Raw genomic sequence first — 23,535 nt, forward strand, 5'->3', positions numbered from 1 at the left:
GTGCAAACTTTTACTACAATATACAATATGTGCGTGCTATTAAGTGGCAAAGTCAGAAAGGACTCCTCTAGCAATGTGTAAAATAAAAACTACTTCAACAATCCTAACATATTTTAGTGTGCAAAAATAAAAACAAAAATAAAACTCCAAGCAGGTCAGTGCAGTATGTGTATTCATAGGGAATTTAATTACTGAAGCCAAACTCAGCTATGTGTTTTTGCTTACAGCATTCCTGTGGGAAAGCTTCAGCAGACTAGAGGGCGGACATTGACTGGACTAACTTACATCAGGGTTTTCTTTGCTAAAATCCAGACCTGTTAGAACCATGTAACGTAAAATATGTAGCAGACAATAAATGCAAAAGCTGGGTCAGTTTTTTCTCCAAGAGGTTATGTACTGTTGATTCTGTAATCTGAAGAATTGTAACACAGTCCAGTATTAATGACACATTTATCTAAAAGACAAAGTTTACATAGTTTGTGTTGTACTTGCTGCAAATTTATTGCTTTTTTTACAGTTGAAAATATAAATATAAGAACATTAAATAAATTTACAAGAAACACTGCAAAGGCAATTAGCCAAATAGTTAAAGCATTCACAGAAATGTATTCCAGCTACTAGCATTCCATGATGGGCTTTTACCAACATGCAGCTAAAACCCTGTGGATAAACACAACGAACACTTTAAATTCTCACCTTCAAAGCATAGTCAGAGTAATCTTGGATGTAAGTGACTGAAAGAACCCACAGAACCACAATGGGATTTGAGTACTGAAGAGGTTCAATTGCTAACTCCAACAGAGCCCTAAGATAAGAGGCATGTAACTCATGCCTTTTGTTGAGAAGAGTGTTTTCAGGGTGCCCCACTGAGCCCTCCCCACTGGGAAAGCAAAGCCCTTGCTCCCCCCTTTTCAGCATGCACCTGCTTCATGCAGCCCTCTTTACAGGGCCTGCTACTCTGCAGTCTGGCACCAGTTTGCCCCAGTTTGCTTCGGGAGTGTCCAACTTTTGCCCAAGAACGTAAATTGGAAATCAGTGGCCACAGCTGCATGTGTGTGCAGAAGAGGTAAAACCAGGGCTTAGGCCAATTTCCGTTCAGAAGGAACAGCTGTTCAGCTGTTGTACATGAAGAGCCCAAATCCATTTTTTCCAGGTAATTATCACAAGAGGAATGAAATTTTGCTTCAGCAATTACTAAGCTAGTGCCTCAGTATTTGGTTTGCCAACCAAGAGCCAAAGCACAAGCAGAAATACTCATTAGAATAGCTCAAGAGCTGCCCCTTAAAAAGCAGCCATGCAATGAAACAAACAATTACTCAGCTACTAAATATAGCAGCTGTCATTTATTATTTCTATTTTTTCTTCAACTTGCCTCCCCCCCTCCCTCCAAACTTCTCTACTTTCATCATTGCAAATGAGAAATGGTAGTGTCTCACCACTCAAGATAAATACTGACCCTGGTGAAATCAATGGCAAAAACTGATAAGTTCACTCAAGCTACCAACACAACTTAGTTGTACTTAATAACCTACTGACTACTTTATTTAATACTCCATTCATGGCACTCTACTTGAATTATACCAATTTTCTATCCCTCTATGGTGTACTGAAAGGTAGCTAAAGGTTCAAGACCAATTGTGCTTGCTATTTACAGTTCTGCATCTAGTGAATATATTCAAACCACTGTAAGTGATCCACTTGCTGGACAAAATAACTTTTGTATCATTCTATGTTGAAGTTAATTAATTAAAGAAAAATGCAAACTTACAACGGATGTTACAAAAAAACCTCAGTTATTTTTCTATACATAGGTATATTTAAATTTATATTACAAGAAATAAATATAAAAGTATCATTGAGATGCTTAAAGGTTGATATTTTCTGCTTATGTACATCACTGCAGAGTTTGCTGCTAAAACGTACAAAAAGATGAAGACAGTGTAGCTAACATTTTTAAAGTTAACATTGTTTGTATGCACAAGTTGTAACTTTCTACATTTATACAATACTACTAAGAATTATATCCAGATAAACTTAATTGGAATGATAAAAGTCTAAATAAAAAATTTGTTTAAATGTAAAAAAACCCTCAAAAAACTCCCCTCTGATGAAGAAACAAAATGGAAGTGTGCCAGCTGCAATCTAACATCCAAGACCTTGTCAAAATAGTAGGTTCCTGTTATTTTTTTTTATATAATTGTCCTTGTCAATTCATTGCACGGCTGCCTTGAAGTTCCAGTACCATATATTAAATAAAACCAGTTCTTGGTCTGCTCACATTTTGTAAAACTGCTAAAAGGAAACTCTACTTCACACTGTAAAACAGTGTGCTGTTTAAAAGGAAATCACATTTTCTCCATAGAATTTAGGCTTCCTCTCTTTGAAGTCCTTCTGAACGAGATTTGGTTTTCTTGGCTGCCAATATCATCCTTGTCTTGCAAAACAAGTTGCTTGCCTGAAAAGTCATGGAGACACACATCACCGTTCTGTACACTGAAACAAACACCATTCTTCTCACTGGAAAGATGGCCTGTTGAAACAAAAAAATGCATCCCCTATCAGAATAGTTCAGAATCAAGCCTCTCATTCTTTTTTAGTCAATGTAAGGAGTTCACACACTCTCATTTTTCCCTGCAAAAATTTTAAAATGTGTATTTTTGGTAAATATTGTATATATATTTCTTTTCCTGTGTAAAATCCTGATATTTGAAAGATGTTAATCATATTCCAGTACTGAACTTGTAATAGCATTTCAGTAGAAGCAGTGAGGCTAAAACCATAACATGTTTACAGCTCAGTATATTTATGACATAGGTCTTGATTTTTAGAGTGCTTTTTGTTTTGGAGGTCACTTTTTAAAATGAGGTGTTGCTATGCTATTTTCAAGTTCCAGCTTTGAGAGGAGAGCAATGAGATGCAGCAAATCAGAAGGTCCCATGTTGCTATCTAAGAGCAGTCCTTTGGAGGCATTAGCCCAGCTCTTCTGAGATACAACTGCCCCATGTTTAGAAGATTAGGTGTAAGGAATTGCCTCCAAGAACTTTGCTGGGAGCTATCCAAGCATAGGTTTAGCCTCTTACGGAAATCCTAAGGACCCAAAAGAATTATTTAGTCAAATTATGCAGGCAAGGTATCATACAACCCTCTTGATATGAATGGAGGATGTGGTACGAGGTTCACAACATTCAAAAAAGACAATAAAACAGGAAATGAGGTGGGTCACCCAAGATATCCATGTTCGTAAGTGCACAGGAACAAGGTTTTATCAAAGTTCTTTCAGCTGCTTTTGTCTGAGAAGCTTTTGGCACAGGACACACAGAGACTCACACTGGAAAGGTCTGATTAGTTGAATATAGTAGGACAGAACTGGAGCACATCCAACAGAATTGGCATCACTCAGTGGGTTTAGATTATCAATTTAGCATCTCATTCTAAAATATCCAAAATAAGAAAACTTTTTCCAGAAAGCCACAACAGGCTCATTCACTCAGTTGCTACAACAAACAAGTTCATTAAAACATTTCTGCTATCTTTCCTTCTGTTGAGAAAAGCAGTCAAAATGCTTTTGAAGCTTTGTATAAGCATGTCAGGTATTGCAGGGAGAGATGGCTTCTTTAATCAGAGCAAATAATGTAATAGGGAAAAAAGAACCCTGCAAGACATGCAGGCTTTTGTGCCTGAAAATTTCTCTCTTCTACCAAAAAATATTGCCTTACTTTGTATTTAATGATAGTGAGTGTTACCAGATTCTGGTTCCCAACTGATCCGTTAGATAAAAAGTATGTTAATTATTACATTATGTGGTGTCCAAACAGGGAGATTTTACAAAGGAATGTAAAAAACCCACAAAAACTCAATTTGGAAAGCTGTTCAGGGCATGTGCAAATGCCATCTCCTGAAGTGTTGTGATTTCTCTGCAATCTGCAGTTAGTACACTCAAAGGAACAGTAACCTCTAACCCACAAATAAATTCCATAGCTTATACACTGTGCATCTGAGAGGTTATCTGCTGATATAATCCTGTTGATTATGTGCTGTCTTCTGACAGCATAGGCCAAGAAATGAGGACAACACAGCCTCTCCAAGCATGTTCAACAACTATATAATAAGCATTCTAGTTTATGACATGATGTCTTAGCCTCAACTCTTGATCAGTTGGGAAAAATACCTCAGGCACACAGGAGTGATGTCTTCTGAGTTTTGCTTGACTTAGGGTTTTATACGTTACAGATTTGTAAGTTATTTTTGCTTGAAAAATTGACTGTCTTTACTGAGAGCTCAAATCAGCAGCATGAATGTGAAGAGTGTGAAGAACTAGATTATGTTAAATGGAAAAAAACCAGTTTTTAATTAGTACATTCATTCAGTGGTGTTTCATATCTAGTTTTCTGAACGGACAAATAAGCCACAGCAAATTGCAACTGAAATTGAGTGCAGTGCCAATTACACCTGCATTTCAGGTTCTTGGGAACAGGGCAGAGAGCAGCAGTGCAGAAGACAGTTCTACATTAGAACAGGAAAGATGGAGAATTTTACTTCTGAAGAAATACGATTTTGCATTATACTTACCATTTCCATTTGCATGGATTGAATAATCATTATTCATTAGCAGTGTTGTAGAGTTAGTGGAGTTACTGTTTGATTGTAAAGAATTGGAAGAACTGGATACTCCTTGATTTACAGTCTGCTTCTTTAAACCATTGGTAGCAGTTCTGCTCCAGTCTAAAACAGAAAATAACACAATCCATACAAGCACTATATAAAAATACAGTTAATAATTCAACTGAATTGATATAAAACCAAGGCTTTACACACTTCTTGCAATATTCTAGACACAATTATATTCTTCTAACAATTTAATGACTCTTGATGTTTAAAATTATTTAAATCTAGTTCCTTTTCTTTTGTCCCTTTCTAAAATATAAGCAGCCAACTGTCATAGCTTTACAGCTGCAGATCAGATCAGAAAAATAACTGAAGTGCAGTTGATTGTCTAAGTGAAAGTGTATAAAAAGAATATGGCTTTAGGAGAGGACAACTGCTTAGTAAGAAAATAACATAATGTAATTAAAGTCTTTTTTGGTTTAAATCGTGCTTCACTTTGTTTTTGTGGAAGCCACTGGTAAAACTATGGCTGACCCAGAAGCTGGAACAAATCTTACCGTTTCTAACTGACCAAAAGTCTTCTGCAAAGACATGCCTTTACCCTGCAGTGGAAGAGGTCTTCTCTTAGCAGTTAACAGCTTAAGGCAACAGCATGTAAACATGCAAGAGCTGCATCAGCTACCACCTTTAAAGAGCATAATGGAGGTTTACTATATCTTGGGTAATAAATTAGAACTGCAACTATAGCAACGTGAGCAATTGCCTTTTTTTTTTTTTCTTGTAATTATTACAAAATACCAGGAATTTAACACTAAATACAAGTATTCAGAAGTTAAAAAAATATTTACCAGAATTTTCAGCCAGCCTGAATTTCCCACAACAAAGATACCTTCTCCACTGTTTACGGACATTCTCCTTTGTTACACAATAGAAGATGAAAATGAAGAACCCTGCAAAGCAATAACACAAAAGACTGTTGCAAAATTCAATTTTACTACTTCCTAATGAACAATGTTTTGGTTTTCTTTCATGTCTCTTAAATTTCTAATAAAAAATAGTGACACCTTTCTTAGCTGAAAAACCTAACAACTCTGGACACTGCAGAGCACTTTTTCCTTAGATACATTAGAGGAATCATACACACAAAAGAAAAAACAACAAATACAAACAAATGCACAAAGTGCATAAAGTTTCCTCCTATCAAACAGAAAGAGGAAAATTCTGTTGATATTGAAATTTATTTAATGCTCTTGGAAAAGAATTCAAAGCAATGTCAAAGAGAGGGTGGGATACCACACTGTCAGACCATGAAGTTCTTTAGCACACTGTGTGACACTGTTACATCTTTTATTAGCAGCTAACCTGTTAGCACCAATGGTACAAAGTTCTGAGCACTCCTACAGAGAGAACAACTCATATCTAAAATAATAATTTTTTTACCACAATTTCAAATATTTTCTAGAAGGGATGGTGCTCATTCAATCTCCTACCAGTGCCATGTGACAGTTTTTTGTCTACTCATTCACTACTAACTGACACAGGGTGGCATCTAACTTTCCCTGCTTAAAAGTTCGTCACACTTGCCCCCCTTTAAGAGAAAACAGTACTCAGTCTTTGCACAGTTTCCAATCACAATGGGAAACAGCTGTATTAGGCTTAGAAAGAATAGTAAATAATAGTAAATCAACACAGCAAATAGAGGAGAGCTGTAAACACTGAACTGCAATTTTCATTCCTTTAGTGTCTCTGGGAAATCAGCCAGCCAGCCATCTTAAGTGCCATTTACACAGAAGTTTGGATCCAAACTTCAGAAGGGGAATTCAGGTCTATTTAGGACACTGTGGACAGCTACAATACTTCCTGTTTATATAAAAGTCTTTGCAGCAACTCTGCTTTTGGATATGTCCAGTAGCACCCTGGCCTTTACAAAACTTTATGTTTTCATATCTACTTCCCATATGTTCATAAGTATTATACAGACCATACTTGAGAGTTGGGTCACTAACTTTTATATGTTACAGCCTTGCCTGCCTCAATGACCCTTTGCTTTGTCAAACCTCCCCAGAACCCTTAGGGGAACTGAAGGAGCAATACAGTTTTCGCTACATTAACTGCATTATAACATGAACACTTAGAATAACCACCTATTCAAAATTCATCTGTATTTTGTTAGTGAAACAGTCACTTTCAGGGATATCTGGTTTGCATACACTTTTTAAGTGACAATATTTATAAATATACTGTACCTATATAAATAGTATCTAGTTTTTCTGTACCTTATAATAAAAACCCTGCAATTTAAGATTACGGTAAAGCAGTATCATCTTATCTCTAATATAATTAACATGTTACTGCACATATCAAAGGTAAATTTTTATTGCTGCATCAAGAAAACGACATTTCAAAATGTTTGATTTGTTACATTATCCATAGGGAGCTGTAACATGGAGGACAAACTTACCTTGCAAAGTATTGAAAATGGTAAAGAGGTAAGTAAATACCTCATTTACTGTGAAGAATGCAAACCCCCAAGTAATTCCCAACAAGAATGTGAGGCCAGCAACACTCCTAAGGTCTTGGATACTGGTTTTCCTTTGAGCACCGAGTTGTTTCTTCTTTTTGATACGACAGAGCTGGATCAGCACAACAATGAACATGCTGATATTGATCAGGAATATCAGGCAAAAGTATCCCACAGCAGTAATATAGAAGACAATTCTATTTTTGATCCAGCAGCTAAAACAAAAAACAGTCTGTCAACCATTATCAGAAACAGAAATTAAGTGAAATAAACATGAGACAAACTTGTAGTTTGTTGCACATGCAAACCATTTTTGCCTTTTTATTAAAAAAGGAGATTTTTTTGGTCAAAGGATGTGAACTTTCATATAGGCAATAACCCTAAAACACATGAGGTGCTGTAGAGTTATACTATTTCAAAGCACTACTATTGCTTCCTTGCCTTTCCCCTTTTTACTTTAAAAAAAAAGCTATTTGTAGGACCTCCCTCCACCTCCCACCCTCACCTCCCCACAAAGTAACCTCCCATTAACTCACAATTCATCAGGTCCATTTACTGAAACCTTTCCCGTAGTTATAAGTCCATAATTATCCGGTGATACTGCCAACACAATGGACACAACTACTGCTGGTAACCCTAAAAGATTATGAGCAAACACATACATAAAAATCTTAACCGAGACAGTATTATAAGGACTTGAAATTATTATATTTTTTTACACCATCTACAACTTGTTTCTGAAATTTGGCTGTTGAATTCTGCTGACTACTAGCTGACTTCTGCAGCATTCAAACTGCTCAGGAGTAAAACTTGCAAAGAAACAAGAGCAGTCCTCCACAGCCAGCTCCAAAACTTTCTGAATAAATCAACAAATACCATCAGTCTTCAAACTGATTCAAAATATCTCTTATAGTACAATTGATTTTCTTTCTTACACAGGTTTTAAGAAACTAATGGGAGATAAAAATCAGAATCTCTTCACCCTCCACTCAGTTAGATCTGTTTTTGCTGCTTTTTGTCAGCAACAGTGCTAGTCCAGAACTGGAATGTATATACTTATTGGCATTCATTCTCAAAATAATGGAAGCATGGACATTCAAAATTGTTTCTATTGTACTAGCACAAGGAAAATTTATTATCCCTTTGCATTGCAGAAACTTCAGTTCTGCAGCTGGGGAGACTCCATGCCTCTGAAAGGTGGAACATATATTATAACACTTAATGATTCCCTAATTTTCCTTTTTGACCTGTGTCACATTCACAGAACTACTTGACAAGAGGAATTATCTACTTAGCATAAAAAAAGGAAAAAAAGTACGTACCCCAGCCAACAGCACAAAATTTAAGAATGTATTTCCGAACATAGGTGTTAAAGACTTTCACAAGGGCCAGATACATGTGGAAAGCCTCCAGGCCCATCCAGGTGAAGGAAACCAAGAGGAAATAGTGAAGAAATACTGCAACTGCAATGCACAGGCCTCGTGAATCATACAGCGCAATCCATGAGTCAAGGAGAAAAACTAAGTTGAGTAGAAGTAATGCAGCACACAGCTGAATAAGTATTTTGGAGGGGTAATCTCTCCGGATTTTCCTAAGAAAAAAGCAAATTTGTGAGACGGCATCAGCTGTCTGTGGATCCCCGGCTTACTTCTTCTCTTGCAGTCCTTGGCATTCACAAATGCCAAGAAAAAAGACTTTTACATTTTCATTCATATACAATGATCATGTGTTGCATTTATAAATGGAGAAAATAATTTACAACATACTTCCAAATTAACCATCTGTACATATAAAGTTTTTTAGAAAAGGCTAGATAAATACAAACAATAACTTGGAAGCATTTAGTACCACATTTTTGGGTTGTTTTTTTACACTGTATGTTGGATTTCTTGTTACATTGCTACCGAAACCCAAAATGTGTCTGTTCTTTATTGCTAAACTAGAACAAGCTTTTGACTGGGTGTCTAAAGCCTTGATAGAGACAAGTCCCAGTCTTAGAATAATGAGAGAATAAAGAAAGATTACAAATGCTTTTGAAAATGTTAAAATTCTATACTGCTTTTTTGTATGTTGTATCTTAAATGCATTCCTTAACATTTCTATTATGATAATCCATTATAAAATACTTCAGAGTGCTACCTCTTCACTTCTTACTGCCTAGAGCCACATGGTAATTTACTTGTTCATAAGATCAACATTTTTGAAGACTGAATCAACACCTTCCTGCTGAATTGGCCAAATCTGCTCATTATTAGTGGAAACAGAATCCATAACTATTGAAAAGGACTTCTCAGTAAAGACTATAATCAATCACAGTTGAAGAATAATGGGAGCTCAGCTGAATAGGTACTTACTCAAAGGCTATGTAGGTCACAAGAGTAACAGAAAGAAAAATTGCAGAGAGGCCACAGCCTATATATGATATAAAAGTCAGTACCAATTCTTGTTTGGGATTCAAAGGCGTATTTCCATACAAGTCCTAAACAGAAGTAGAAGTTATTTTCAGAGAACAGGTTTATTTAATGGAAAAAGATTAAAAAAACACCAAAAAAACCCAAAATGCACCTTTCCCTCTACACTTATAATCAAAAAGAAGGACTCCATTCTTTGTATGATGGCTCTTTATAAAAATTAAGATGAAAAAAAAAGCCAATCCAGTCTTGTAAAGAGCAGGGACCTGGGAACCATGATCCTTATGGGTCCTTCCAACTTGAGATACTATTTTATAATTCTATGACTCTAATTGTGAAAACCCATTTGATTAAAAAACTGCTTTAAATTTGATTTTCTACATTTTATTTCCTAGAGTATAACTAGCTGCCTAAATGTAAAAGCTGCATTTAAAGATTTTTTTTTCCTCCAGTGGAACCCATGGACTCCCATTCAATAAGGAGTTTTAGCATTTGACTAATTGTATGGCTATCTGTACTAACACTAAAGCAAACAGAACCTGAGTATTATTTATTAGGTTGTGTTATTGGGTCTTCACTTGCTTAAGACAACTCAAAGTTAAATGTGTTCCTGAACAAGGGGAAGATTGCATAATTTTTAAAATAATTACCATCAAAACCGCAAAACTTGTGAGATGGTTGCATGAACAGACTGTTTCATTTACTCTAATTTCCTTAACCATGCAACCTTCGTATGACCAGCCTCCATGTCCACCTGTCAAAAAAAGCAGCTTTGTTATTCATAAAAGGCTTCATTTATATTAACATGAATTAACATAGCATCTTGGGTGATCTCAAGTACTTACCATTTTTATTAAAGTCCCAAAAAACACATCTAACAGTTGAATTATCCTGTTTAGGAGTAAAAAGAAAAACAAAACAAAACAACACTTACTAAACTGTGAGTTTAAGATCAAATGATTTATGAATGATCTAAAAAATTCAGGCAAGAATAAATACTGTATACAGCAAATATGCCTATTCTACGTGAACACAAAATTAATTTAGGTGCATAAAAAGGCTAATACTGCAAATTGCATGCAAAAATATGCTGAACAAATTTGAATACACCAGACAGGATCTAGCTCTTGTGCTTATGCAAAGATTCTGTTCCTGGAACCTTTGGAATGCTCTTTCAATGTCTCCCCGCACACCATACAAATTCTTGGGATTTCTCCTCCTTCCAGACTTTGTAACTTTTGAAGTCATGACCACACAGAAAAGGAAAAATCTTTTCATTTGCAAATATTTGATCGCTTCCTACCATCACAATGTTAAACATTTACACATAGATTTCCTCACACACATGCAAATTCTATAAACACCAGCAGCAATGCACTATATTGCTATAAATACTAATACTTCTAACTCTTCTTGAGTTGTATCTCAAAACTTATTATTATGTCAAAACAAGCTGGCCACCAAGCCAGGTCCTGAAAAAAGCTCCAGGTGCATTAGTGGAATCCCTAAATTTCTCAGTTTATAATTATTCAGTATCTTAAACTCTCTTAAGATTTGAGATAGAAGACTTTAATCCTTGATGCTCATTTCAGAAAGAGATGGTGTTTAAGAATCCTTATACTTCCAGATGGCACAATCCTGTGTTTCAGTTCCCCTAAGGAAAGACTTACATTATTTTCTGGCCATGCAACACCCACAAAAGTCGTAACTGCAGCATCTACCATAACAACCCATACTGTCAGTCATCCCTTTAAGAGTTTTTATTCTTTGTAGAATAAAACACAAGGGTAAGTAAGAAAGATAAAAGCTGGATGAATCTGTGATAAAGCAAAATTACCTTACACTACTTGAGAAACAAAATTTATACCAGTGGTAAATAAGCAAACTGGTGTGTTTCTTAATGTCTGGGTGGAGGTGAAATGTCCACACTAGTAAAGCAGAACAAGCTGACCTGTATTCTTAGTAAAAAATTTCCACAACAACTTCAGTAGAGGCAACAAAACTGTACTTTAAGTCTGCCAAAATGTGAATTTTACCTGATTAGGCTTGATATTCTGCAAAATCACAGTAACATTTGCCACTAAGTTGCTAATTGTGAGGTTAGCAACACTGGATGATATAACACTGCTGATTAAAGATGCATTTTTCAAGGATGGATCCTGGAATAACAAAAAAAGTGCCAGATTTTAAAATCCTAAATAAAACAATACTAGAGTACAGCACCCACAAGCTCATTTACTATATGGAGCATGCACTGGACAAAAAAAAACACTTTTTAAGTCAGAAGTTTTAAAATGTGTTTTGTGGGGAAAAAAATCCATTCATATTTTGCTCCAAGCTTGAATTTAAAATCCTTATGAACAGTGGGACAAAAAATACCTGGAACACAGTGGTCTTTTTAAAGAAGTTGAATATAATTCTAGAAGCCAAGTCCAACTCTTCAGTGGGTACATTTTTCAGCAATGATGAAGGAAGTGTAATTGATCCAAGATTATTGAAATTGTGAATTGGCTGAACTCCTAGAGAGATCTGAAAAATAAACACCAGGATTATGCTTTGTTTCAGTCTTGAAATAAATAAATTACGTCTTCTTTTCAGTTTAAAAATTCAAAATAAATATCTCTTCAATTCCTGTCACAAACGAACTGCTGCTCTCATTCCTCTCCTGCTCCAGTGCATAAATACAGTCCTGCCTACCACTGAAAATAATCCGGCTATAACCAGTTCCCTACAGGGACACACCACACCACTGTGTGTTATGTATTGATTTGGAAAAGGTGAGGAGCAAAAACCCAGGTAGCTCTATGTAACTGTAACTGTGTAGAGAGATCAACATTTCACAGCATGAAAGCCTGAACAGGCAAAAAAAATTTATGCCCTGTAGGAAGTATGTCAGAATTCAGAGAAACTGTAAATAGCCACTATTTGTCAATACATTTTTAAGTTCAGTAGGTTAAATTTATGTTCTTAGATAAGAACTTTTCGATCATCTAGCAAAAATTACAAAAACTGGATAAGCTACAACTCAGGTAGCTACCTCAAGAGCTTAGTGATCTAATATTGTACAAAAAGGGATCTGAACTTTCACCCATTTTATGTGCTGTGCTTACAGGCCAGGGAGCTTTGTTTAGTACAAAATCTCTCAACATTCCTGTCATACATTACAACAATTAGTCCTCTACATACAAATATCATCACCTCAGAGTTCCTGGGCGATGTGAAACATTAGTAGTGCTGCAGAAAGAAATTATCGGAGTATTGAAAGAATGGCTGTAATAAGAATAACAGTGTGAACTCCCCAAAGTGCCCTAACATTGTGGTTTAACTCATCTGTTTAGACCAGTGCACTCCAAATGTTTTTGATCATGCATCCTCTAAAAGTTTTTGAGCATGAATCCCAATATATACCTATCCATAAGTTACATGTATGAATGAGTCTACTAACATATTATGCAAGTTATAAAATATTTTTAAAATTAAGGAAATTAAAAATTACTTCTAAAAATGTATTTTTATTTATTAATCATATAAATAACATTTTCTCACACTGCAATGGACTGTCACATGCACACCCTGGGGTACTCTAACCCCACTTTGGAGATTATTGGTGTGACAGCCATAAAAGAAATCCTGAATCATTCCACAAAAGCAGTCCTGTTGCTCTAGTTTGAAGGAGATAATACTTATTGAAAATTTTCTGTGTTTCATTGCCAGTGCCATGAAATAAAAAAAACATTCCTCAGCAAATATCTGTATGCCAGCACTACCATCTCCTAGTCATCTCACATTCATGCACTATATGTTGCTAAGAAATAGAAAGAATTCAAATGTTAAACATTTATATAATTTTCACTAACACAGAAAAGTTCCAGTACTATGTATGGCTTACGATACATTAAGCTATTTTCTTCTCTGAGGAGGCAGAATGTGTCAAAATTGGTCCAAAACTTCCCATCTCTCTTTACTTAAGCCTCCAAGGCTGGTATTGTCCATTATTTTCTCTGTCAGGAGGGAGGTTTTGAATGAGATAAAGGGGATCCAACCAAACTTTCTAAGCACTTCTTTCTTGGTGAGATGCCATTAGTGACAAATGGCTGACCATCATTATCCAAGCAAAATACATAATAGTTCTTTCCTGGAACCCTCTACGATTATTTCCTTCTAACAGATGATGCTATCTGGCAAAACTCCTTGACAAATTTCAGCACCGTCATGGTGGTTGAATAAATGATTCATAATTCAGGGGGCTTGAGGCAAAGTTATTCTGCCAAACACTTTGTCCATTCTGATGTTCTAGCTGTACCCTCTCCAACAGCTTATTAGTTCTGGCAGTTTCTGCCAAATCAGTTCTCCTATTTACACAGTTGAATATTAAAGGAAAAACCATGGACGACTTAAAGAAAAGTCTGAAACTAACATGAAGTAAAGATCCTAAAACTAACATAAAGAACAAACTCACATTCCTATAAATAGAAAACCATAAACACTAAAAAATAAATGTTTGGCAATTTGTAGGCATTTTAAGTATTTTGTAACCTGAAGATCAGCAGAGTCCCGGACAGCAAAAGACATTTCACCAGAGCGGAATCTGTTGGTTTTGACAACTGCCAGAGCCAAGGAAGGGGAGAGAAATTCGGCAGCTGATGTTGTTAAGTTTAGTTTTAAGCCAATACAGTCCACCAGTTTTATAATTCTGTTAAGAAAAAGTATATTTAGTGTTACCAAGCACATACATCCATAAGGTCAAGCAAGTTATGGTTATGAAGCAATAATCCAAGTCTAGAGCAAAATGCTCACTTATTATGGTGTCAACAAAAAAAACCCCAAATGTTTTCCATGGCATTATATTATAGTAGAGCTGATAACATTAAAATGACAGTCCTTCCATTCTGAATAACTACATTAAAGAACAAGTAATATTCTTCTGGATTATGATTATAAGAAAGTGAAATTTGCTGAAGCAAATTTATCAAGACAGTAAACACAACACTTCAGTAATCAATTGCTGAAATGACCTACCTGTTAGAAATTCGTGGTGGTAATGGCTGAGAGGCAGTGAGGATACTGCTCACCTCACTAACCATCCTTTCTACATCTTTTGGCTCTATTTTTCCAGCTGCTAAATCTTTTTCTATTTTGGACACAATTTGCTCAGCTGTGGCAATACTAATGGTGGTGTGTACAGAAGTTATATTTGTGGTAGCTGAAAGGGTTTTTCCTGTGACAAATGAAAAGTTAAACATTGTGTTCAACAAATGATGTAAGCTTGGAAAAGCAGAAAAATTAAACAGCTTTCTTGATTAAAAACTTGTATCACTACTCAGAAGGTTTCTCAACAAGTTATGTAATTCCTCCCTATCAGCTACTTTGCAAAGTGGTAATTTAAGTCTCATGAAAACATAAAGCAAGGTTTCAAACTCCAAACATTAATTTCACGTTTTACTGATTTCAAAGTTCCTCACATCAGACCATTAATATTAATAACAACCTATTATTTTGAATTTTTAGCCACTGAATGCCTGAATATAGAGTAAAATCAACACAGTGTCAGAAATCTGAAAAGAAGCTTGTCAAGATGTGTACAAGTTTCATAAGAAAATACCTAGCCACTAAGAATATTCCGAGTCAGTAACGATATTTTAAGGATGATCCAACAATTACTGTGCAATATTTTAAATATTAGGTTAGTTTTTAAAAAAATCTACCTTGTTGTCTGACTGATTTTTTCTGTCCAAAAGACATTTTTTCTAATGGGGATTGAGCACTGTATCTACCTAGGACAGTTACAAACATTGGTGTAGGTGAGGTGTCACCCACCATGTCCAAAGGCATCAGAATGTATTTTAAAATACATGCACATCAACTGAAAGTTGTCTCAGGGTTTTCACTCAGAATCACGAAATCATTTAGGCTGGAAAAGCTCTAAGATCATCAAGTTCAGCCTTTGACTAAATACCGCCTTATAAACTAGATGAGAGCGCTGAGTGCCATGTCCAGTCATTCCTTGAACATCTCCAGAGATGGTGACTCCACCACATCCCTGGGCAGCCCATTCCAATCCTTAAAAACCCTTTCAGACAAGAAATTCTGATGTCCAACAAACCTCCCTGGCACAGCTTGTGGCCATTCACTCCTATCCTGTCACTGGCTGCCTGGGAAAAGAGCCCAACCCCCATCTGGCTACAATCTCCTTTTGGGGAGTCGTACAGAATGATAAGGTCACCCCTGAGACTCCTCTTCTCCAGACCCTTCCCCAGTTCCATTGCCCTTCTCTGGACTCACTCCAGCATCTCAATGTCTTCCTTGAAGTGAGGGGTCCAGAAATGGACACGAGGTGTGAGACGTGGCCTCACCATTGCTGAGTACAGGGGACAGTCACTGCCCTGGTCCTGCTGGCCACACTATTGCTGATCCAGGCCAGGATGCCATGGGCCTTCTTGGCCACCTGGGCACGCCCTGGCTCATGTTAGGCTACTGTCAGCCAGCACTACCAGGTCCTTTTCCTTCAGGCAGCTTTCAGACACTATTCCCTAAGCCTGAACTGTTCCCTAAGCCTGAACTGTTCCCTAGGGTTGCTGTGACCCAAGTGCAGGACCCAGCACTTGGCTGTGTTGAGCCTCTCATACAGTTGGCCTTGGTCCACAGATCCAGCCTGTCCAGATCCCTCTGTAGAACCTTCTTACCCTCCAGCAGATCAACATTCCCATCCAAAGTAATTCACAATAATTGTAAGGTCATCTCTCATATATATCACATTGTTTAATTAAGTTTAAAAGCAAATTCAGTATATGGAATTCAAGCAAAACAAATTATTTACTTGTTATATTTACCTGGGGTCCCATGGCCATCAGCAGTAGAATGAGGACGAGAAGCTGAGACAGAACGGTTGACAGGACTAACAGTAGGGGTCAAAGATATTGTGAAAGGTGTAAGGGGAACAATAGGTACTGTACTAACATTTTTGAGACCAGCTATAGGTTGGCTTGCAGCAGGGGGAATTTGTGCAACAGATTTGGTGATAGCCTCAAAGTGGCGATTTACAATTGGAAGTTTGTGAGGCTCAGAAGAAGGAAGTGAAGAATGTTTAGTGAAACCTACAGAAGGAGAAAGTATGGTAGAAGCCTTGTCAAGGTGTGAAGCATCAGATTTAATTAAAAGCGCAGCATTAGTGACAGATTTTGTAGCAGGTATGGGAACAGTGATGGATTTATTGGAAGTTATGGAAGAAAAAGTTGGCATGGTAGGTTGAGCAACAGACTCTGAAGAGGAATGTGTAGTGGTAACACTGGTGGAAGGCATAGAATTTTCAGAGGGAGGGTTTGTAAGGGAAGATGTGGAAAGAGTTCCAGAAAAATAAATTTCTGTTAATGGTGAGATCAGTGGTCTGATTGTGGGGGTTTGTTTAGCAGAAAGTACAGTGGGGGTAATAAAGGGATTAGATTCAAGAAAAGTCTTTTTAGGGAGAGGAGAATGAGAGGAAGGAACCCATATAAGATGAGGTGGCACTTGTATAGAACTGCAAAAGAAAAAAGGTACAAAAATCCATGTTAAGTTTAACATTTCTTCTATTTTAAAGAAAACAAATTATAATAGAGGAATACATGTAATTTATATGGACATACTACTAATAATGTATATTTTAAAATCAATCAGATTCCATGTTTCATGCTGTAATATTTAGGCAGTTCTTACATTCTATTTTACTGTAGCTGTTAACTAGCAAGTCCATAAACAAATACTACAAATGCCTTTGCTTCCTGTTCTGAAGGTGAGCTCTTGTTGAACACAAAAGCTAGATGCATCATGGAAAAAATGAAAAAAAAAATGGATAGGAAGGGAGGGAAGGGAAAGAGGGAGCAAAGAGGAGGGAACTACATAGGAAAATGCCTGTCAGCTTTTTCCTGTGGAGTCCTTTGTGGCTATTACACTGAAGGATGGAAGTTGACTCCAGTCAAGTATTAAGAAATTCAGGAAATAAGCAAGTCAAATTTTGTATTTATACTTACTACATTTGTAATTCTTCAGCAGTCAAGGAACAATACTTCAGTGATGAACAGCAGCATCGATCTGAGATGACAAAAAAGCGTTATCCTTTAGCATAGCAACTGCTAATACCATTAAGTAGAATATTTAATCATGTGTATTATGTCTTTAAACAACAGTAAATGTGCATAATTTATTTTGAAGTTTGTTCTCAAATTAGTTTTGCAAAACAAAGTAACTCTTGACCAGTCAGAATATTGCCATACCCCCAGATTATTGTTCAATGCCTGACAAGTTCGGATTTCTGGTTTTGTTTTTTTAATTTTTAACAAACCAAAATGCAACACTACAGCTTTGGAAACAGAGACAAATGGTATGAGCTAGTACTCCATCCTGACACAATGTCACTAGGAAAGCTTGGCTGCTTAACAACCCTTTCAATTCAGATTATCATTTCAGCAAGACTTATTTTACACCTAGTCCTTCAAAAGTGTGCTCTATTAGGTAGCTGGCAATTTTATACCAAAATGTTTTAAAAAGTTATTTCTATCACATACATCCCCGAAAATCAGAAGGCTGCATTTTTATGTATTTATATTGCTCAAAACTGAAAATATTTTGATCTAAAAGCAACTATCTTGTCTTTCTACCTACTTGAAGACCACATGTAAAGACATAAAATTATGATGAGACTGTGTTTAAAGCATAACTTACCAAGTTGAATTATTTTTGCTTTTTCTGTTAAAGTGCTTATATTCTTTCTCTCAGCCAGCTTCATTATGAAATTGCAGCGTGTACTGTAACGAGAAGAAAAAAGCTTAAGACTCAAGAAACAGAGCTGCTGCATCTTTATAACACATGGAACTAACGTCAAATGCTAAAAGAAAGCACATTAACACAACTGTTAAGTGTGAAAGCACATTCTTCCTGGGCTCTGTCAGATTTGGGCATATTTTTAATGCATGTAAACCATTATGCCAGGTTGATTAGAAGCATCAGTTTGTGGCACTTATTGTTCCTTATCTTTACTATGTCAATTCTTAAATGGGGTTCTCCCTGATCAATGTTAGTCATTAAAGAGTTGGTAATTTTGTAAGGATAATAATGCAATCTCCACTGTTAGTGTAAATATGCCAGTGTTTATGGAGCCTCCATCACCTGGGGAAGCCAACATTCTCTCTTGAAGAGAGAACTTGAGTGACCCATTCAAGCCTGTAACTCCATCTTTACGAATACAGTTCGAGAACTTGAAGCCCTGCCTAAACTAGGGAACCTCCAGCAAAAAAATTTCATATTCAGCAAATGCAAACATAGAGATGAATGAAAAAGTTTCTTTCCAGCTCATAAGAATGAAAAGATTACCCTAGTGACTGCCAGTATACATGAAGGTGTGATCTGTCTGACTACTTTCTGTCTATTTTATTTGAGTGTTTAGGACTTTTCTTTCATCCTAATCCAGAAAGAAAATCCAGATTCAAGCATTTGGGAAACTGAAGTTTACAATACAGTGTTTCCAAGCTGATCATTTCAAAGGACAATTTAATGGTGAGTAGCATCTAAACTGAGAGACATCATCAATGTTTCAGGGTTTCCAGGAGCACCTCTCTGGAGGAGCTTTGCCATTCTGATAATCCATGGTTTCCAGACTCTGAACTGGCTACTTCCTCAGGGTCCCCCTACCCTGAAGGATGGTTGGTTTCCCAAGCTGAACAACAACTTGGGATGACTCAAGCAAATCCCTCATAAAGATTGCACTGCATCGTAAGTTCTGGAATTCTGGTGCTACCAGTTACATAACTCAGGTAATACCAAGATGCAGAAGGAATATGGCAGAGAACCTGGGCTTCAGCCTAAGACTAATGAGAAGCAATACATTTGGGTTAAACGAAACCAACAAACTCTAGAAGGTTTTTTTTTTCAAAATCACTAATGCCAGGACAATACTCAGATTTTTTTGTTAACCTATATATTTCTCCAGCCTGTTTCTTGAACTTCAGAACTTCCTAGAGAGTTTGTCTTTTTCTTCTATTACAGAGCCATGCATACTTCACAAGACAATACATGTATGAGCTTTTAAATACTTTGTCTTTAAAAATTTAAAAACAAACCTCTGGTTTTCTGCACTGCATTCCATAACAGAGGACTGTAAATGAAAATAGAAAAAATTGGTTCATAAGGAGAAATCAGGAATGATGCTTTATTACAAGCAAGTTGGAAGAAAGTCTTCCAAACAGTAACAACAATCAGTAATCTTACCTCACTCACTGCTCGCAAGGTTTTGTTGAACTCTGAAATGCTTTAAAATACAGTATTACTGTTACATAAGATTTTTAGTTACGTTTTTAAAAACAACAATTTAATTAAAAAATCACAGAGAACAAATATTTTTCCAGTTAATCATTGATTTTTTCAAGTCAGGCCAGTTTTAATACTGTAAAACTACTTTTCACAGCATTAAGCATTTGAAGAGCTGACTCACTACACAACCTAAATTTAAACCTCTGTCATCACATCTGAACATCAACCCCATTGTAAATGTTATTTAAAAGAGCAAAAGATAAATCTTAATGTTGCATTTTGCCAAGCAATACTTGGAATAGAATTCTAAATTTGTACTCAAAGCCACAGAAATAGAATGAGTAAGAAATACAGACTTCTTCTACAAACAAGATTTTTTGGCCAACCACATCTTTTTGAGTTTCACAGCAAGTTTGGGAAATATTCACTCATTCAAACCTCTCCTATAAAGACTGGGAAAGAAAAAACTACATCAAAATAAAACCATAGATATGGCTTCAAGAATATTTATTGAAGAACATGCAGTTAGAAAAGTTTTACCAGACAGGCTGAATAATTTCCTACCAGACAGGCTGAATCTTAAATTATAATTAACATTTAGTGTACCATTTTTAAAAAGAAACTCCAGTTGTACATAAACTAACTAACAGTATTCTAATCAGTATGAACTTAATGTTAAAGAGCAAGAACTCACAACTTGTGAAATTTTTAATGTTCAGGAATAACATTAAGTCTGCTCAACACATGGAAAGTCTCACTTTATCTTTTTCAAATATCAAAAAGATTCCAAGTCTTATTCAGAATCACTTACCTCAGTTCTTGTGGGGTATGTGCTGGAACTTCAATTAACTTTTTGACTTGATGGTGGGTGGTTATGTTATTAATCTGTTAGGAAAAAAGATCCCACAGCTAAGTACAGCCAGTAATTTTTAGCCTTTAAAGAAAATAGTTCATTTTACACATTTTCATTGGCTGAAATGTCAAAGATAAGAAGCACATTTTCTCATAAATACACCACAACAAGTATTTACCACGACATAGTTGCCACAATGTATGGAAGGAACTGTTGATCTAGTATAGACCAAACCCCAAAATCATTGTGGAAGAGAGGGGCAAAAGGACAGTGAACTCAACATGTCTTATGCTGGAGAAAGAAGAATTTGGCTTAGTTTGCAACAAAGACAGCTTAGTCCAGACACTGAATGAATGTTTTAACTCTAAGTGCAACTATGGGACAAGCTCCATAAATAACATAAATATACATGGCAGAATACTGGCAGTGAGAAGTCAAGAACTGTAGTGAAAGACATGACAGAACTGAGCTATATAAGTATGATCTAGCATTAGGGTCTGGGAACACTGAGTTTATCTAAGAACACTTTCTACATACGCACTCTTATTGTCTTCTAGTTACCAGCCTTATTAGTTATTTTTACATTTTGTGCAAGCAGCAAAGGCCATGAGGAAAAATATCATCAAGTATATATGGTATTGACTTCCCCTAAGAAATACTCTTGTGAAAAGCAAAAGAGTTTCAAGAGACAGAAAATGTTTTTTCCAGAAGCTGTAGGTGTAACATTACCATGCTAGGACAGTTTCAGTAGGCATTATTACTACTGAAACAACAGAACATAGATGTGGCTTTTGCCAGGGGCATATCCCTGACCAAACTCCATGCCCCATGTGTAGCTGTGTCATAGCTCTTCTCTGTGGTTACTCTGCTGACTACTCTCATGCTTTCAGGGACTGCCATGTGAAATCTCAGGCTGAGGACTGACAAGGATGTGTAGGATAAAGATACAAGGTCCTTCTTTTTTCCTCCCTTCAGTATCCATCTGTAACAATTAAACATTCTCATCCTCATAGTATTATCTTGGTACTGGATCATCTATATGGTCCTTGCCATGCATGATACTGTCCTCCTAAACCTCTCTTGTGTTCTGTAAATGGACACACTCATGTCACATAAGCCTACTGCAAAATTAATAACTCAGTAACCACAAGCCAAAGAACACAGAATGATCATGCAAAAGCATAATCAAAAAATTACACAAAAAAGCATAGACCTATTTATGAGAATCTCAACATGAATTATTCCAGGATATAATCCAACTTAATTATGCCCAAATAGTTCCCATCTAATGATGTTGATCTTCCAACGGCGAGTGCCTAAATTAATCTCCAAAGGAAGATCCTATGTGCCTAATTGTAAATTTTTGAGATTACCCAGGGCTTCCCCCTCTTCTCAGTGGCTATGTAGAGAATACAGGTCTGTAGGAAGTTTAGTTAGCTGTAATTTTAAAATTTAGCTGCAAAGCAGCTGTTTACAACAGAGCTGTTCGATCCACTGCAAACAGTATCATGTACTGCAAACACAGTAAGACTCATGTTACTTATTTTTAGCTTAGCTAATGAAACTCACTTCAACCTTCCTTACAATAAAGTTTAAAAAGAGAGAATACTTACTATTTCTACATTTAGTGATGCATTACTTTCCTCATGTGCCCGAAGTTTAACCTTGCCCACATAGAACACTAAGACAAATAGTAAAAAAAGTTAGGAAAATCACTGCTGAAACACAGAATGTAAAATGTTTTGAGAACTGAAAAATTTACTGGTTTGTGTTTTGATACAAGGGAAATAAGAACATTTGCACTAGCTTATCTATTTTTGCAATTGTTCTCCCACCTTTTCACCTATTTCAACAAATGAACTAGTCCAATAGCTTCATTATTTTCTATATATTTCATTTTGATGGCCATCCCTAAATTCCTTCTAGTTAATCTTTCCCCAAAATAGAAAAACTGCACTTCACATAACTATAAATAGAACTCCATATCTTACTTGTTTCTTGGGGTATTTTTGCAAGTCTTATCTGGAATTGTGCATCTTTGATGAGAAACCAAAGATCAAAACTACAAGAGTCTAAACACTTTTTAACCTCCCCACTTTTAGTATTTTTGCATTCATATAAAATCTCCCTAAATTTACAAGGAAATTTATTACAGACCTAGCTTTTACATGGCAACTAAACATTGCTTCATTACTCAGAGTATAAAATAGTTGGATAAGATTTTTATTTAAGAAAAGGGAAAAGAAAACCACTAACCTGAATAATTACAGGCACGTGTTACGTTGCATACGATGGTTTCTCCTGCTATAAATTTTTCGGGGAAAAAAACCCAAACAGCTACTGAGTAAAAAAATTAAACTTATATCCAATATTATCATATGTATTTACAATCATTCCAGTGTTTGAAATATAAATGTATTTATATTCTGGAAGTATTTGACAAACTGTCTAGGCTTCACCTCTCTACAGTACTTATCATTACATTTTCCAAGACTTAGTATTCAGAAATATGCTGCCTTTGATTAATTAATTTTGAATAAATTTCTGCAACTATTTTGACAGAAGACTTACAATGCAAGTGATCTCAATTACTTTTTCTTCCTTTTTTTTTTTTTTTAATTTAAATAGAAACAGAAATCAGCATAGAATTGATAACATCTTTAATTATCACAGAATTCAATCACTAGGCAGCATACTATATGCTTCTGAGGATCCTACTATGGGTCCATATGACAGCATGAAGCTAAAACCGTTCTACCTGATGGAATTCAAGCTATGATGACAGCAACCGTGTACACTCTTATCTAGTACAACATCCCTTCATTTAGTTACAGCAAGCGTTTGGCTGCTCCATATTTTCCATA

General features: G+C 36.0%; 1 protein-coding gene across 1 annotated transcript in view; it reads right to left on the reverse strand.

The window, feature by feature from the left end:
• Positions 1-2,179: 2,179 nt before the first annotated feature.
• ADGRG2 (adhesion G protein-coupled receptor G2) overlaps positions 2,180-23,535 on the reverse strand; it is a 46,306-nt gene continuing 24,950 nt past the window's right edge. The window contains exons 7-27 of the mRNA XM_066313935.1: positions 22,928-22,975; positions 22,285-22,352; positions 20,630-20,703; positions 19,777-19,816; positions 19,629-19,663; positions 18,235-18,317; positions 17,544-17,604; positions 16,368-17,053; positions 14,557-14,755; positions 14,074-14,230; positions 11,917-12,066; positions 11,574-11,696; positions 10,383-10,428; positions 10,188-10,291; positions 9,481-9,605; positions 8,449-8,717; positions 7,663-7,762; positions 7,067-7,341; positions 5,454-5,555; positions 4,570-4,722; positions 2,180-2,530 (exon numbers count right to left, since the gene is read on the reverse strand). Coding sequence (XP_066170032.1) covers positions 2,346-2,530; positions 4,570-4,722; positions 5,454-5,555; positions 7,067-7,341; positions 7,663-7,762; positions 8,449-8,717; positions 9,481-9,605; positions 10,188-10,291; positions 10,383-10,428; positions 11,574-11,696; positions 11,917-12,066; positions 14,074-14,230; positions 14,557-14,755; positions 16,368-17,053; positions 17,544-17,604; positions 18,235-18,317; positions 19,629-19,663; positions 19,777-19,816; positions 20,630-20,703; positions 22,285-22,352; positions 22,928-22,975 — 3,083 coding nt within the window. The 3' untranslated portion in view covers positions 2,180-2,345. The remainder of the gene's footprint in view (positions 2,531-4,569; positions 4,723-5,453; positions 5,556-7,066; positions 7,342-7,662; positions 7,763-8,448; positions 8,718-9,480; positions 9,606-10,187; positions 10,292-10,382; positions 10,429-11,573; positions 11,697-11,916; positions 12,067-14,073; positions 14,231-14,556; positions 14,756-16,367; positions 17,054-17,543; positions 17,605-18,234; positions 18,318-19,628; positions 19,664-19,776; positions 19,817-20,629; positions 20,704-22,284; positions 22,353-22,927; positions 22,976-23,535) is intronic.

This window comes from Sylvia atricapilla, chromosome 2 (assembly GCF_009819655.1).
Source record: "Sylvia atricapilla isolate bSylAtr1 chromosome 2, bSylAtr1.pri, whole genome shotgun sequence".
Classification (NCBI taxonomy): Eukaryota; Metazoa; Chordata; class Aves; order Passeriformes; family Sylviidae; genus Sylvia; species Sylvia atricapilla.